The sequence below is a fragment of the Neovison vison genome, chromosome 5 (genome assembly GCF_020171115.1).
Source record: "Neovison vison isolate M4711 chromosome 5, ASM_NN_V1, whole genome shotgun sequence".
Lineage (NCBI taxonomy): Eukaryota > Metazoa > Chordata > Mammalia > Carnivora > Mustelidae > Neogale > Neogale vison.
Genome location: NC_058095.1, coordinates 35,724,509 through 35,742,611, shown reverse-complemented (window position 1 = coordinate 35,742,611; position 18,103 = coordinate 35,724,509). Strand labels below are relative to the sequence as shown.

Here is an 18,103-nt window from a genome sequence, read left to right as displayed (position 1 = left end):
TAAATTAAAAAATACCATACTAGATGGCAGTGTCCTGACTACTTCCAAGAGAATACATTTTAGATGATGAAAAGTGTCATTTACTGAGCTCTACTTCAAATGTGTAACAGTTTATGTAACATTGCCTCCCACTCTGCACCCAACTATGGTCATGAGGTCACTGACATATTTTATATTCTTTCCATATTACTGTTGTTATCCAAACAATAAATTTCTAAGGTTGGGCATGAATGCTTAGTTATCCTTTTGTGGACAATACTTCTTCATTCCTCCTAGTTTTTGCTGAGTTATACTAAGTCTGAATTATCACAGTTCTGCTCGTGTGTTCTGATTTCACTTTTCCACAACAAAATGATTTTCTGCACGTGACAAACAATTCAATGGAAACATTCTGACAGGAAAATGATGTACTTATAATACAAATATATGACTCACCTACTGAAGATAAACTCCATTTCTTTTAGAAGCATATCAATATTTTACTCATAATAAGAACTCCAAGTCAAGTTAGCCAAATCAAGACAATTACTGTTTCACATGTGAATGACAATCACAAATGAACACTTTTCAGTAAGCTCCCAGCTTTTCCAACTGACATTAACATCTGTCTAGTTTCTAATATCTAAAACGAATTCCGATTTTTAGAGAAATAGGCCACTGAAAATTTATCTTTATTATCTTCTGTGTATCCTATCTCAAGTAGTGCCTGGGTGGCTCAGTCAGTTAAGTGGCTGCCTTTGGCTCAGGTCATGATCTCAGGGTTCTGAGATTGAGCCTTGCGTAGAGCTCCCTGCTCAGTGAAAAGTTTGCTTTTCCCTCTCCTTCTGCCCCTCCCTCTGCTCATGCTCACTAGCTTGCTCTTGCTCTCTCAAATAAATAAAAATATTTTTAAAATAGGTTTTCTTTTCCCACTTCCCCATGGAAGTGGTATAATCTACCAACAAGCTATTTTTGATAAAATTTTTAAATAGTTTTAAAAAACTGGAAGAGCATAGAAGAAAGGAAGAAATAGAGGAAAGGAAGAAATAAATAACTAGTAAACGTACTATACAATCATGTGCTTCCTTTTAATTTATAATTTCCTCTTTTGCACACATTCTGCTGGGAGAAATGACAAGCTTTTTTTTTTTTCTAGAAAACAACTTAAAAAGCTGATATACATAAAAGGAAAAACTTGTACAGAGTAGACTGTGGCTTGAGAACTATTTATGCAGCATCAGAAGACTAAACCAGACTCTAGCCTGGCCATAAACTAAACCCACGCCCCAAATGAGGTGCCAAGCCACAAAAAGCATTTGCGTCATCTGGGAATACAAGGAAAAAAAGGACTTCTAATTATAGGGCCTGGAAGCGGAAGCTTAGAGTGATTAGCTGTTTAGACGCTGTTGTGTGTTTATCTGGAAGCTTCCTCTCCCTCACTCTCAGCCTCAAGTTTGATAGATGAGCGTTAGCATTAGAGGGTGGGGACTGAAGCTGCTGATGGTACATGGCGTTCTCCAAAATCTGAGGTAGCTGGAGACTGAACATTAAGGCTTCTGCAGCCTCATAAGAACATAAATCTTTTCAACTGGGCGTCAGCTGGTTAGCCCAAAAGGCAAAATTAAAGAGTAGCAAACCTCCACTAGGCATATGCCATAAAATCTTGGAAACATGAGTAGGTATGTCTTTTTTACCATATCCTATTTATAACACCTCCCTAATTGTATGGTTCTTTATCATGCGCACACATATGAACTGGAAAACAAATTACCAGCTATTACATTCTCTTCCAAAAAGAGATATAAACACTGATCTACTGGGGCAAACAGAAATCATTACAGGAATTCAAAATGTATCACTCTAAAATAATTTTACATTTTGGTATTAATTCCTGTGAATTTAATACTTCCCCCATCAATACCTGTACAGATTAAAACTTATAATTTATTTAATTATCTTTCAAAGTTACTAGTCAAATTTGTAAACATAAAAGAAAAACAAAACTTAGTACTGATAAAAAAAATCTTTTAGGTCTTCAAATTACATAAAACCACAATAATAACCTATGAAAGTCTGATTCATAGAACCTATAAACTGAATGTGAATACTTGAAAACAATGGTCTCAAAATTTCCCTGTGGGCAGCATTGATGTTAGCACATTTCTTAAGCTGCTTGAAGATGCTGATAATCAAACTCATCACTGTATTTTTCTACATTTGTGGCCCAGAATATATTAAGTCTTTCTTAAATTTAAGCTGAAAAATCACTGTTAAAAGCAGTGCATTACACACTGTTAGATGCACAAGGGATATGATTCATTTTATCCCTTCCTTAAGTTGCATATATCCAGGACCAAGATAAATTAGACCAAAATCTCTGTTATGGTTCTTACTCATTTGTTCCATGTGGAAAAATCTAAAATCAATAATTGGTTTTCTAGTCCACTTATTTTATAACTTACTATCTCCATCTTCTTGCATTTTTAGGAATTTCAAGATAAGTGTCCTAACATCTTCACTGGAACAATTAATTCGTTTTATTCCTTTCACTTTGCATCATGTAATATTTAGGATTCTGAAGATATCTTTGACCATATTCAATGGGTTTTTATATTAAATATGCAAATATTCATTATTTTCAATGGTCTTTTCATCCAGGAGACCTATAGGAAAAGTGGTGCATGTCTATGTATTTTTATTTTTCCAAATGGTTGAATACATTTTTTGGTCAGATGCCAAAATATTTTTTAGGCTTTATTAACCTTCATTAATATACAATTTATTTACAATAAATGTACTCACTTTATACAGTTTGATGAGTCTGACAAGCATATACACCTACACTGCTGGCATCATCAAGACAGAGCACATGCGAAAAAAATTCCCTTGTGTCCACTTGCCAGTCTATCCTCTCCCCAGTGCATGGCCCCAGGCAACCACTGATTGGCTTTCTGTCATTATGAATTAATACTGCCTACATTAGAATTCCATGTAAATGGATTCACACAATACCTTGTTAAACCTACTACTGTGGCTAACAGTACTACATTCATTTATTTATATTACTGGGCAGTATTCCATTATACAGATATATGATCATTTATTTGTCCATTCAGCAATTGTTTCTAGTTTTTGGCTACTCTAAAACTAACTCCTAGTAAGAGTCAAAAACAAGTCTGTGAGAACGTGTGTTTTTATTACGTGAATATGTAGGAGTAGAACTGTTGGCTCACATGTATGTTTAACCTGATTAAAAAAAAAAAAAAACCACCATGAAAATGCTTATCCAAAGTGGCTGTATCATTTTAACTTTCTCATGAGCTCCATAATTCATTAGCATTTGGTACTGTCAGTCTTTAAAATTCTTTTTATTTATTTATTTATTTATTTATTATTTTTTTCAGTCTTTAAAATTCTTAGTCATTTCAGTCAGTATTTGGTGATTTCTTCTGGTTTTCGTATGCCACATTCCTTGATGACCAGTAAAGCTGATCAGCTTTTCATGTGTTAAATGGCTATTTGCATATTTTCTTTTGTGACATAATTGTTCAAATCTTTAGCCTATTTTTAATTGTTTTGTCTTTTCATCACATGTATCTATTTGTATGTACGATATATGACTATACACATATAGGACACTCTCTCCCAGTATATGGCACCCCAATTTATTTTCTTAATCATATCTTTCCCAAGGTTCTTAATTTAATGAAAGCCAATTTTATGGTTTGTGTTTAGGTATCCTATCTAAAACATCCTTCTCTATCTCTCCTATAATCCTTTTTTTTTCTCTTTGAAGGTTTATAGTTTAAGCTTTTAAATTAAATCTATGATCAATTTAGAGTTCATTTTAGTATATGGTGGTAAGTAAAAGTTTGGGTTTTTTCCCAAGTGGATATCCCAGTTGTTCCAGCACCATTGTTGAGACAACTTTACTATCCACACTGAATTACTTACTATTTTGGTCAAATAATCAAGAAACCATGTGCATGGGATCAATTTTTGAATTCTACTCCATCCATCTATAACTATATTTGTCCCAAACTATCTTTTCTTGATTACTATACATTTAGAGTAGGCCACTCACCTTTTCCAGATTGATTGGACTACTGCAGATTCTTTGAATTTCTATATAATTTCTATATAATTTTGGAAAAAGCTCGTGTTGATTACGTTTGGTTTAACCATTCACTTTTAATAAAGTGATCCATTAGTGGACAATATTAAAACTAAAAGGATATCAAGGCATAAAGTGATTAAATATTTTTATAAAAATATAATTTTCTTTCACAACTGAATGAGTTTTCTTACCCAGTCATATTATAGTATCACAACATGGAGGGTCCCTACAATGGCAAATGTAAAATTTTTAGATAAAGTAGAACTGGGAAGATAAGGAACTATTGTTTGGGAAGATTAATTTGATGCCTAACTTTATTCAGGAAAACAACATATCATACAATTTCAGAGTTTTATAACTCTAAAGGTCTTAGAATCAGCATGACTTACTTCAATTAATAGATACAATTACTGAAACCCACAGTGAGAAAACCAAATTTGAGGGTCTAAAAAGTGTTAGCTTGTATTGTCTATTAATAGTACCAATACCTTATTGTCCTCAGAAAAAAATTATAAACACAGATACACACATACAACTATTACAGACAATACGTTTCAAATTGAGGTCAATAGGAATTTGGTAGACAGAGGAGGAGTAAAATGAAATATCATGAAAAGCAGAAGACAGGAGAAGCAAAGAGGATATGATGCAGAGCAGTCTGCTTGGAACAGATAGTCTATGCATTAGGACTATAATATACAATTTGAAAGATAAATTTGGAAATTAGGTATTTCCAAGGAATGCCATTCAATGTACTATGGGGGGGGTGGCGGTGTGTGTGTGTGTGTGTGTGTGTGTTTATGCGTGTGTGCGCGCACGTGCATGCACGTACCAAGCTATATACTTAACATTCATGCAATCTACATTTTGTAAGCTACAGTTCAATAAAAATGAAGATAAACCAAAACATAAGGGTAAGAGAACAAGATTAAAATTGGTCGTTTTATAGAGAGTGAATGGAGAGAGAGGACAGACAGATGCGCAACAGAGCAGTTAGTTAAAATCCTACCCCTATGGGGCAGGGGAGGCGGAGGACACAATAAAACCTAAACAACAACAACAACAAAAAGCAACCAGAGAGGGATGCATAAGAAATACAGATTTGTGGTGAGGGTCAAGAAAGAGGTCAATGAGTCTCAGATGTGCAGCCTGGCCAAATGGGTGGTCAAAGCACCATGAATCATGTATTCCAGAGCATATATATGATACTCTAACAGATTTCAGTCAAGAGTCTAGCAGGGGAGATCAGAAACTATGTAACAAATAGTTAGTAGATGAAAAATAAAAGTGATGATCATTTAACATTTTTGGGGGCATATTTGCAAATATGTCAAATATTAGCAAATTACCAACAGTCTCTGGAAATTAGATTTCATTACCTATCTATAGTATTTCAAAACATGACTCCTTAATTACGTTTCATAAAGAATATTCATAAGAACAACCACTGTCATACAACAAAGATTACCGGGCAGGTAGGCACTCTTTGCACAACCTCACTCTACACATCTGTATCCATAATAGATAAGTGTAATGGCTTTTTAGCCTGTCAGAAAGATATGGCTTGTGGGGCGCCTGGGTGGCTCAGTCGGCTAAGCATCTGATTCTTGATTTCAGCTCATGTCATGATCTCAGGATTGTGAGATCGAGTCCTGTATCAGGTTCTGCTTGAGGTTCTTCTTCTCTCCCTCTGCTTCTACTCCTCCCCCACTCTCTCTTTCTCTCTCTCAAGTAAATATCTTTAAAAAAAAAAAAAAGACTTGAATAGCAAGATCAAAACCAACTATAACCATCAAAAACTTCCCACAAAACAATCAAAAGAACAAAGGGAAAGCCAAAAGACAAGTTCATTTTATTTTAAAGATTTTATTTATTTGACAGAGATCACAAGCAGGCAGAGAGGCAGGCAGAGAGAGAGGGGGGAAGCAGGCTCTCTGCTGAGCAGAGAGCCCGATGTGGGGCTTGATCCCAGGACCCTGGGATCATGACCTGAGCCGAAGGCAGAGGCTTTAACCCACTGAGCCACCCAGGTGCCCCTAGTTCATTTTAAATTAAATAATTTTATTCTCATCTATACTGTTGGTACTCTAAAATGGCTTTTTTGGTAAAACCCATTATGTTAATTCTGAATACTGATATGGACTACTGTTTTTAACATGCTCCCTTTCATCATCCATTCCTACACCCAGTCCCCATTCCCATCCCTTTCTACCCTAAGTACCCATCCTATTGGATATATGTAATGTATGTCCTTTGGAATATATGTATCCTTGAGAAATATTTGCACTGTTTTCAGAGCAATGTTCAAAATAATTAACATATGGCAAGAGAAGAGACAAATCTGAATGAGAACACTGAAACAAGCCTGAACCCAGGGGAGCACCAGAGCATTCTAGAGAAGAGGAAACTGGAAGGGACCACAAATATTCAAGCACTTCACTGCTTAACAACCAGTGAAGTTTTCCTAATAAGCAAAAGTTAATTCACCCTTGGCTACTTTGCATGTATGTACTTGGCTATAAATATTCTTCTTTACCTTCTTCAGAATTTAATACTCAGTTTCTACTGTTATAGTTACACCTGTTACGGGCAGTACAGTGTTACAGATATGTGTGTGTGTGTGTGTATATGTTTGCTTCACATTTTACATAGCATACATATATGTATTCTCATCTTTCATTAATCCTTTTAGGGCAAACTGAGCACCTTTGCTTAATTAACTAGAAATACTATGGCAGTCATGGTGGAAAAGGAGAAGGGCTCCCCCTTACTAATGGACACCCAGGACCCGGGGTTACATTAGGATATTAATGGGCTTTGGGCATTTTGGCCTTTATGGACCCTGTCTTCAATGAAAAAATATTTAAAGTTGTATTTTATGATTACAGTTGCTGGTTTAAACATATATTAAAGTATCCCATTAGCGTAAATGTTTATTTATTTATTTATTTATTTTTGCTTTTAAAAGGAATTAAACATTTTGGTGGGGCCACAATAATAGCACAGGTCCTGGATATGATGCCTACTGTACTTTATGGTAAGTCAAACCTGCAAAGTTCCTATTGACTCTCATACAAGTCCTGCGCCACAAAGAGTAAGCAAAGAGAACACATTCTTCAGGGAGTAATCCATTACATGAGTAAAACACATCATTTTATGAGATGACGACAGAGGAAAGTAACTACAAATCTAGAATGGAAACATCTCTTTCTTGGGGAGGGGGAGCAATAAACTCTCCAAGCTGCCTCTGCATTGTTTGTGATACAGTATAAGTGACTGGCAGTAATAAACCAGAAGCTGTCAGATGAGAGAAAAAATCTGAAGCCACATAATTCTGTAAATCTAAGGCATTATAGATGTTAATAAAAATCAAGACAAGGTATTTTCCTGACCACTCGCTATGATTAATGGGGACAAATCTGTGCAAAAGAAAAAAAATATCCAACCTAAACTTTTTAAATGATTAACCCAAGACCACCATCACCTTTCAATATATAGCATTTAATTAACCAGAAAAATTTCAAGTCTGTTAAAGATGCAGTCAAGCATCCAAAGAGGTACATGTTTAATCTACTTTACTATAGACCCAACATTCATTTTCCTCTTATTAATGGATGGAAAAGCAATTTCCCTGCCAAGGAAGGGCAATTATTTAAAATGTAGATGTGCTGCACTTCACAGCTCTCAGCTACTCAGCTGGCAGAAATAAAGCCTCTGGAAAACAGATCAATTATTTACCAAATTAAAGACAACAGGTCTGTTTTAGAAATGTCAGGCTTACTGCATACGGTTGAGTATTTCTTTATTCTAATAAATATTCTAATAAATTTCTAATAAATTTCTAATTTCCAATTTAATTAATAAAAAATACTTGTCTTCTTTTATGTCAAAGACAATATACTTAATGATATGCCAATCTAGTGTACTTAGTTACACAAATATGATACATTTTCCACAAGATATTTTTAATATTTATGTTCTATATTTCAGTCTTAAGTATATGTGATATGTTTCTTCATTTAATACAATTTGCCACCAGGGATCACTTCCATAATTTAGGCGAAACGATGATTCTTGCTCAAACCACAAACGAGAAATAACTTGGTTTTATTCAACGAATGAATAATTATGCTGAATTAATGCCTTATCTCTGCCCTGCCAGAGTTTTTCCATGATGATAATGAGAGAAAAGAATAATTAATTAATGTAAGTATTCAGTGTATACTTACTACCAACTATGTGAAAATTACCAGGCTAATAATAAGCAATGCCTGGGGACAAAGTAAGAGCTTACCTCTAGCAGAAAACATGTTGAAAGGATACTCTCAATGGGTATAAGTAAATTTAAACTAGGATGAGGTAGGTTAATAATAATAAAAACAATGCCAGCTAAATTTTGTGAGGCCTCACCATATTTTGGTATTGTTTTACGCACCATTATCACCCCTCATTTCACTGATGAGAAAACTGAAGTTCTGGGGGTGATCCAAACAGACTAAGTAACTTGCCCAATTAAGTGGCAAGGTGGAGGGGGCATGACATTTTATTTAGAGTCAGGCAGGTCTTCACAAAATGATATTTAAAGTGGGACTCAAGAGATAAAAAGGAGTTACCCTGGTAAGAGAGGATCTCAGAAGAGGAAAAATGATGTAACATGTTTAAGGAGCTGAAAAATTGTGTGGCTAAATGTTGGAGGGAAAGGGTAGGAGAAAAGGTTGAAGCAGTAAAGTTGTGTTGGGCTATAATACTTTTAGACAGCACAATACAAGATGAAGGTATCATTAATATTTAACATCTCTTACAAAATATTTGAGTATCTTAAAATGGAAGTAAACATATTGGAAAAAGTATGACACAACAATCATAAACAGAAGAACCTAGAATTGGGCTGTGACCAAGTAAGACTTTTTTAAAAAACTAAGAGTAACTGAATGATTCTTACATGTACTGTTGTGAACTCAGTATTTGTGCAGCCCCAAATTTCTATACTGAAACTCTTAAAAACTCAAGCTATATGTGGAGATGAGGTCTTTAAGAAAGTAATTAAGTTTAAATCAGGTGATAGGGTGAGACCATGATCTGATATGATTAGTTTCCTTATAAGAAGAGTCATCACAAACCCTTGTACACCACTGGTAAGAACGTAAATTGGTGCAACCACTGTGAAAAACAATATAGAAGTTCCTCAAAAAATTAATAATAGAACACCCATATGCTATATGCACCCCTATGTATAGTACAGCATTATTTTTAACAGCCAAGATATGGAAGAAACCTAAGTGTCCATCAATACATGAATGGATAAAGATGTCATATATATTTATATATATAATAAAAAATATTACTTGGCTATAAAAAAGGATGTGATTTTTGCCATTTGCAACATAGATGGAGCTAGAGGGTTACTATGCTAAGTGAAGTCAGAAAGAGAAATATCATATATCTCAATTAAATGTGGAATCTAAAAAAATGAGACAAATGAACAAATAAACAAAAAAACAGACTTAAATACTGAGAACAAACTGATGGTTGCCAGAGGGGAGGTGAGGGGGATGAGCAGAAGAGATAAAGGTTAAGAGGTACAAACTTCCAGTTATAAAATAAATAAGTCAGGGATATTAAAAGTACAGCATAAGGAATATAGCCAGTAATACTGTAATAATGTTGTATGGTGACAGATGGTGATTACACTTATCACGGTGAGCACTAAGTAAGGTAGAGAATTGTCAAATCAAGATATTACACACTTGTAACTAATAGAACAATCAATTATATTTCAATTTTTAAAAAAGAACAAAAATAAAAATTTAAAAAGAGAGACCACAGAACTAGCTTCCTCTCTCTCTCCTTGCTCCCCTGCACCAAAGAAAGGCCATGTGAAGACACACTGAGAAGGTGACTATTTGTTAGTCAGGAAGAAACACCTCACTAGAAATCAAATCAGCTGGAACCCAGTTCTGGGACTTCTAGCCTCCAGAACTGGGGGAAAAAACGCTGTTGTTTAAGCCCCCCAGTCTATGGTATTTTGTTATGACAGCCTGAGCTAATACAAGTACACAGGTTACTGTATACATCTAGTGTCTTCAACATTTTACCTACTCCAATGACCAGCAAAGAGGATTTGGGGTTGAATTTGTAAAATCAAAAGAGACTGCTACTATTATCCTATAACCAAAACAAAACCAATAAAAAAACCCTGAAGTATTTTAAAAAACCAACTTGAAAATTCAATACAAAAACATAAATAAAAGTAGTTTCTCTTACATCAAGCAGAACAGCAGGAGGAAGAAAAATCCACAATATGTGAGGGCAAGAAGAACTCATCAACCTTTTAAAAAATTTTCAATGGCTCCATATGAACTGATAACCATAAATTAGAATGATGCCCCCCAAAGCACAACTCTGTACTCAACTAACCAAAAGGATCAGATTAATAATGCTTTAATGGGGTACCCAGGTGGCTCAGTTGGTTGAGCACCTGCCTTTGGCTCAGGTCATGATCTTGGGGTCCTGGGATCAAGCCCCACGTCAGGCTCCACACTCAGTGGTGGGGTATGCCCTCCCAAAATAAATAAATATTTTTTAAAAGATTAATAATGTTAAAAGAGAGCTGACATTAGAAAATAAATAGACAACTGTCAAACTAACCTATCCTGTCTAGTTGAAACATTCCTGAAAATTATGGGCAAGATGCAGATAGTCCCATGCAGAGAAAAACTAAAAAAGTCATCTTCAGGGGTGCCTGGTGGCTCGGTGGGTTAAAGCCTCTGCCTTCGGCTCAGGTCATGATCTCAGGGTCCTGGGATCGAGCCCCGCATTGGGCTCTCTGCTCAGCGGGGAGCCTGCTTCCTCCTCTCTCTCTGCCTGCTTCACTGCCTACTTGTGATCTCTGTCTGTCAAATAAATAAATAAAATTTTTTTAAAAAGTCATCTTCATCAGAGAATCCAGAAATAGCCCACAGAAGTATGTTACTTTAATAAGAAAAGTGCAAAAGAAATTCAATGGAGAAAGAATGGGACCTCGAAAAAAATGATGAAGTATCACCTGAATATCCACAAGCGAAAAAACAAACAAACAAATGAACCATGACCTAATCCAATGTATTATACAAAAACTAACACAAAATGGGGAACCTGAGTGGCACAGTGGGTTAAGCGTTCAACTTCTGATTTCAGCTCAGGTCATGATCTCAGTGTCCTGAGATCAAGTCCCGCATCAGGCTCCACGCTGGCCAAGAAGCCTGTTAAAGATTCTTTCTCCCTCTCCCTCTGCACCCCCACCAAAAACTAACACAAAATGGATAAACTTAAATATAAAATGTAAAACCAGAATACTATTAGAAAATCACATAAAGAGAAAAGTCTTCAGGCCCCAGATTGGTTTAGACATGAACGCAAAAATTGAAATGATTTTTTTTAATTGGATTGGACAAAAAGTAAGTAACTTTGCTCTGCAAAAAAACCCTGTTAGATAAAAATACAAACTCCTCACTGGGAAGAAATATTTCCAAATCATCTTTCTTACCTGTATCTAGTATTTATAAAATAAAAAGTGGTGAGAATAGCAAATACCAGAAAGGGTGTAGAGAAAGCATGTCTAAGGGGATTAAAGTATGAGAAGTATGTCTCACCAAGTAGAGGATATCAATAAAGATAAAATATTATAAAAAGGAAACATAGAGAAATTCTGGAGTTCAAAGGACAATAACTTCAATAGAGGGGCTCATACAGCAGATCTGAACCAGGCAGAAGAAATCAACTGAGATCATCTAGTTTGAGACAAAGAGAATGAAGAAAAAAGAAAATGAAGAGAGCCCCTGAGACATATAAGATACCACCAAGAAGACTGATCAATAAGTAGAAAAGAAGGAAAAAGAGGCAGAAAAAAATGTTTAAAGAAATAATAACTGAGAAGTCTCAAATAATGATGAAAAACATTAAGGCAATGAAACTATTTGGCAGGATACTACAAAGGTATATACATGTCAATTTTAATTTGTCAAGACAGAGAATGTGTGAACACCAAGAGGACACCTAAGGTAAACGACAGACTTTGGTTGATAATGATGTGTCAATATAGGTTCATCACCTATAACAATACTACCACTGTGGTGTAGAATGTCAATAGTATGGTCAGTTTGGGGTGAGGGCAGGATTATATGAGAGTTCTCTTGTACTTTCTAATTTGCTGTGAACCTGAAACTGCTGGAAAAACTAAAGTTCATTAATTTAAAAAAAAAAACTGCAGAAATAGAAAACATTCCTCTTTGTGTATCTAAATCACTGAAAGCAACAAATTTACACCACCCATAGAGAAATCTGCCTAGATCTGAGCACAGGCGGCCTCTCTGGCACTTCCAACCAAATCATAAATGTTGCCATTAAAATATTTGTTCTAATTCAGGACTCAGAGTCACAGCTAATAAACAAGAATGGGAAGGAGAAACTGAAAAACAAACTGCTTGCGGCTGCTGAACTAGAAGTTTCACAATGCTATTTAACGGCAGCCCATAATTTCTTTGCTGAATAGGCCCATACAAGACCGAATGGCACACCACCCAGTCAAACAACCAATGTTTTCTCCTTACTACACTTTGGAGTATTATTTCGTCATGTACATTTTACACTGCTTTTAAAATTTCTCAGGTGGACAACAGGTCTGGTTTCTTCTTGTATTCTGATGTATGTCCAGGACATTTTAGTAATTCTGTCATCCAAAAATATGCCTTTCTAAAAAAAAAAAAAAGTAAAAGACTGAAATTTATTTATATTCTTAAGTATAACAGGGATAGGTTCAGGTAAATGATTAGAGAAAGATGAGGTTTAAAAACAAAAATACAAAATCAACATTTTTGTTGTGTTTTGTTTGGTTTTTAATGAACTTCCCTAAACTTGTAAAAAGTATTCTAACAAGCACTGTTATTATTATTATCCACACTATGTACCCCATGAGAATGTCTTTAACCAAATAAAAGATTAGAAGAGCAAAACCGTTAAAACTTACTGATACAAGCAAATTTAGAAGCACATATGGATACATGTAAAGAAAAACTGGAAGCTGTTACTAGAGGATCTACAAGTTATATTTTGAAAAAGCCAATTTAAGCAAAAGTATCATAAGTACTGTGTAAGAGCCACTTAAATTACATACCTTTCTACAAACCACCAACTGATAGAAGTTCAAAAGCTAATAAAACTAAATCAACCAGAGAACAGAAAACTGTCTCATTGTATAGCATAAGTAAATTTTTTGGAGGGCTTAAAGATCAATAGAAAATACATCATTTGATCTCCCAAAAATATTTTTTAAAACTGTAAGTAACTAAAGGAGAAAGTAACAACCACTAAGGTATCCGTGCATTTACAAACAGCAATGCAGCCTCTTGCTTCAAACATTTCATATGTATGTAAGTATATATGTCTCAATCTGAGAGGGTTAAGATAAAAAAGAAATATAATACAGAAACTAGACAAGCAAAATAAAATGTCACATAATCACAGGAGCTGGATAATAGCAGCCACAGCTGAGTCTGACGTCCTTATATAGAAACAATTCAGACACTGATCAGTTTAAAAAAAAAAATCGAGGCTTTCAAATAATTGAGAACTGACTCTTTTATAAACACACTTGCTTATACTCAAGCCATAACAGTCATATTCTGAGTAGCAAAAATACTCAGAGCTGAACAGTAAATAACTAAGATGAATTGCAAGCAGTTGAATGAAATCTCTACCATCTTCTATGAAAGATTTTGCAAACCAATTTTGTGAGTGGTTGCTGAGTTATGAACCCTCCATTTAATTCAAATATTTAAACAGGTACAAAGCATTTATAAAATGTTGCAGAAATGAGGACACTTTGAAAAATACATCTGCCACATAATAAACAGAGGAGTCCACTGTATAGACTCCGCTTCACAATCTATGTCAAATGTGCCATATTGTTCTTGACTCATTCATTCAACTAATTTTATTTCTATACCAGACACAGAATCATTATTTCCTAGCTAACCATCTTTTAGGTTAGAATTTAGAACTGACTTCCTTTGAAGAACTTTCCCCAGTAGTCAAAAAAAGTTAATATTCATCTCCTGCCATTCTGTCCTTACTCCACAAAGGATTTTCCTTCCTTGTTTTTAAGTCTCTATCACACCAGCAGATTCCATGAGTAGGGAATGTCACTTGTTAACTCAATCACCAAGCCTGAGTCAGTCAATGTGAATGTCATCTCCAGTGAAAGAATTAGCTTCCAAAGTGTTTTGCAAGGTGAAATTATACCAAGCATAAACCTTTGGATAACAGGCGCTTAACATTCTAGTGCCATGAACATTTTTAACAATATGGTGAAGCCTAGGAACATCTTTCTCAGAATAATACATTTTTAAGACAAAGTAAAACACTCGTGATTTTAAAAACTGGCATACAGAGTATGCGTTTTTTGATATATATTAAAATACAGAGTCTACCATAATTTTGAACCATAAGCCGTACTGAGAGAATTATATAAATAAGATAGAAATGATGTAAAAACATGTTACTTTTATTGCTCACACTCATAGGTACAGCTAATATTTCATTGGTTTATTTTACATATTCATAAGTGAAGAGAACTTTCATCAGTTATTAGAAAAATTAAAGATGTAGTTTTTTTCCTAAGTTCAAAAACTCTCTCTGAATTTTATCCATGGACCTTCCAGATCCTAGATAGAAGTTTGAGATTCAAAAAAAAAAAAAATAAAAGAGATCTTAAAAACTCTGAAAAACAGTCTGAGGGGTTTGAAGTGGCGGGGGGGTGGGAGGTTGGGGTACCAGGTGGTGGGTATTATAGAGGGCATGGCTTGCATGGAGCACTGGGTGTGGTGAAAAAATAATGAATACTGTTTTTCTGAAAATAAATAAATTGGAAAAAAAAAAGAAAATAAAACTGTTTAATAAAGAGAAGATGTGGGTAATAATTAAAAAAAAAAACTCATGAAATAGTTCTCATAAAACTATCCCCCTCCAAGAAATTAAAAAATTCACTGTAAGATTCACTTAAGAATCCAAGAGCAGAAGAATGTCAATTTATATGTTTTAAAGAGGTTATATATACACCAAAGGAATGATCTATAAAAGAAATAATTGATAAGCTGGACTTCATTAAAATTAAGTAAGTCTGATCTTCAAAAACACTTTCAAGAGAATAAGAAGACAAACCAAAGACTACAAGAAAGTATTTACAAAACACATATTTAATACAAGACTGTTATCCAAATACAAAGAAATCTTAAAAGTCAATAATTAAAAATTGAACAACCGAATTAAAAATGAACAAAAAATCTGAACAGATACCTCATCAAAGAAGTTACAAAAATGGCAAATAAACTATGGTATATCCACACAATGGAATGCTATTTATCACTAAAAAGAAATGAGCAATCAAGGCATGAAAAGACATGGAGGAGATTTAAACACATAAAGAGAAGATGTGGGTAATAATTAAAAAATAATTAAATAATTAAAAAATAATTAAAAAAAAATTAGTAAATGAAGGAAGCCAATCTGAAATGACTATATATAGTAAGATTTCAACTATGTGACATTCTGGGAAAACTGAAACTATGGAAACAGTAAAAGGATCACTGGTTGTGGGTTAAGGGTTAAGGGAGGGAGTGATGAACAAGTACAAAGGGGATTTTTTGGGCAGTGAAACTAATCTGTACCGTACTATTATTATGTTTGCCAAAATTGATAGAATGCACAACACCAAGAGGGAACCCTAATGTAAAGTGGAGCCCAGAGGTTAGGTAGGAAAACAAATATTTAAAGAAATGATTACTCCAAGATAAGTCTTATCATAGAATTATACAACTAGTGCATTAGGAACACAAAAAAAGTAGTTATAAATATAAAAATTCTTAATCTTACCATAAAAACACTAATTTGGGAGTTCAAATAGAAATCAAATAAAAATGTACATCAAAATTATGAAATCACAGAAAACTACAGTTAGACAATGATAGAGATAACTAAAACATTCCTTAGGTTATATAGGATGTTCTTATTTTAATGGAAAGCCACAGACAGGAAAAAACACAGCTTCCAATGTCTGAAGCACTCTGACTATGGTAATATGAAATATACATTAATACAAAGGAGATATGACATAACAGATGGACTATCAAAATGAGTCATACTGGTTGTTCCAAGTAGAGTGCTGTAAGTGACATAACTTCCAGATTGTTTCTTCAAATTTAACTTAATTCCCATAACATTCAGAGCATTTCCATAAATCTTTGTCTTCATTAATTAAATCAATCCTACTGATCAACAATCACTGGAAAATCTTTCTCTCTATCAAAAATGACTTATTAAGATATTAGAAGGGAGATTATTCAAAATACTCTATATTATCCTCTTACCATCATTCTTTATTTGAAAAGATGAAAAGGGAAAAAAGATCAGTCTTTCCATCAATTTTAACTAATAGGATCATTTCTACAGAATAAGATAAAAATAACAATCTCCTTAGATCCATCAATTGAAAGGATAAGATCAGAAAAGATTGTAAGTTTATGAAGATTATTTCAGCTCTGAAAGCAAAAGAGCAATTTTGCCTTTTACTTAAAAACAAAGCATTTTAAAAATAGCTCCACCAGAGTGGAAGTACACCACTCTAAGTATTAAATCAATTCCTAACCATGAAAATTGGTAAAGAGAAAGAATTAAGTGTGTATCTTAGCCTTCTCATACAAGAGAACTATGGTTCATTCCTGGCTGATGAGAAAAAACTGGTTTTTTTTAAATAGAAGAACAGCAGTTAATCATGCAGAAAACATGACAGAAGTAGAAAAACCACCATTCTACAGCTTTCCACTTAACAACACTATTAAGTAAAAAGTTGTTTCAGATATGAAGCCAAAATACCACTCTACAGATTACTTGCTAATCTCCACAAGAAAAACTTACTCCAATATGTAGATATTTTGATGAGCTACTAACATACCCACGTGATCAAACACAGTACCACATTACACATTTTGTAGGACACATTTTTGAAACAATTGGGAAATTTTCAATTATGGTTTGGATATAAGATACTATAATGTGTTAACCTTTTGAACTATAATATCTGGTTACATGGGAAAAGGCCCTTATTCTTAGGAAATAGATGATTAATTTGTAGTCTGGTGAAATGTCATCATCAAGTATGTAACTTAAATTCAAATGATTTGACAAAATACAATATGCCTATGTATATATATTACACATACCATGGGTGTACACGTATATACATATATATATAATACATATGAAATGTGAACACCTATTTAATCAAAGTGGTGATACAAGCATCATTACTATACCATCTTTTAAATCAATTTTTATGTTTGAAGCCTTATGTAACAAAAAGTTTGGTGAAAGAAAATGAATAGTAGGGCATTCCATATACTATAACATCTCTCCTTAACAAATTCCTTAAGAACAAGCAGAAAAATAGACACTACCACCAAAAAGTAGGGGAAAATACATGTAATTTATAATATGCTACAAAATGAAAAAGAAACAAAGTTACAAAGAAAGTGTCACTTACATGCAATAATATGTAGTCTGGAATATTGAAATTCTCGGCTTAAATATAATACAGAAATTAACACAACTCAACAGCACTGTTTACAATCTTCTTGAGAACAAAACTAATGATTAGAGGATTTCTAAATTTTTATTTTAAATTACTTCATTCAAGAACCACCTACTGAACACTAGTTACTTTTCTGATATATACTGACCCATATAATAAAAGTCAGAGTCCATAGTTCATATTTTCCATTTCTAAAAACAAACAAACAAACAAAACTGGTTGAAAAACCCATGATATAAATGCCAAAAAAAAAAAAAAAACACCCAAACACATACCACTCGTATTAAACGCCATACAGCACACTGGTTTTTCATGAGCAGGAAAGTGGGCCACAATACCATCACTGTCAGAATCCTCGCTCACAAGCACCTTTACAGAAAGAAAGA

General features: G+C 34.0%; 1 protein-coding gene across 8 annotated transcripts in view; it reads right to left on the bottom strand.

Moving 5' to 3' along the window:
- The window catches only part of BCAS3 (BCAS3 microtubule associated cell migration factor), a 588,867-nt gene that overhangs the window by 380,909 nt on the left and 189,855 nt on the right, over positions 1 to 18,103 (bottom strand). For all 8 annotated transcript variants that reach the window (XM_044248512.1, XM_044248515.1, XM_044248514.1 and 5 more), the window contains exon 13: positions 17,993 to 18,086. In XM_044248512.1, coding sequence (XP_044104447.1) covers positions 17,993 to 18,086 — 94 coding nt within the window. The remainder of the gene's footprint in view (positions 1 to 17,992; positions 18,087 to 18,103) is intronic.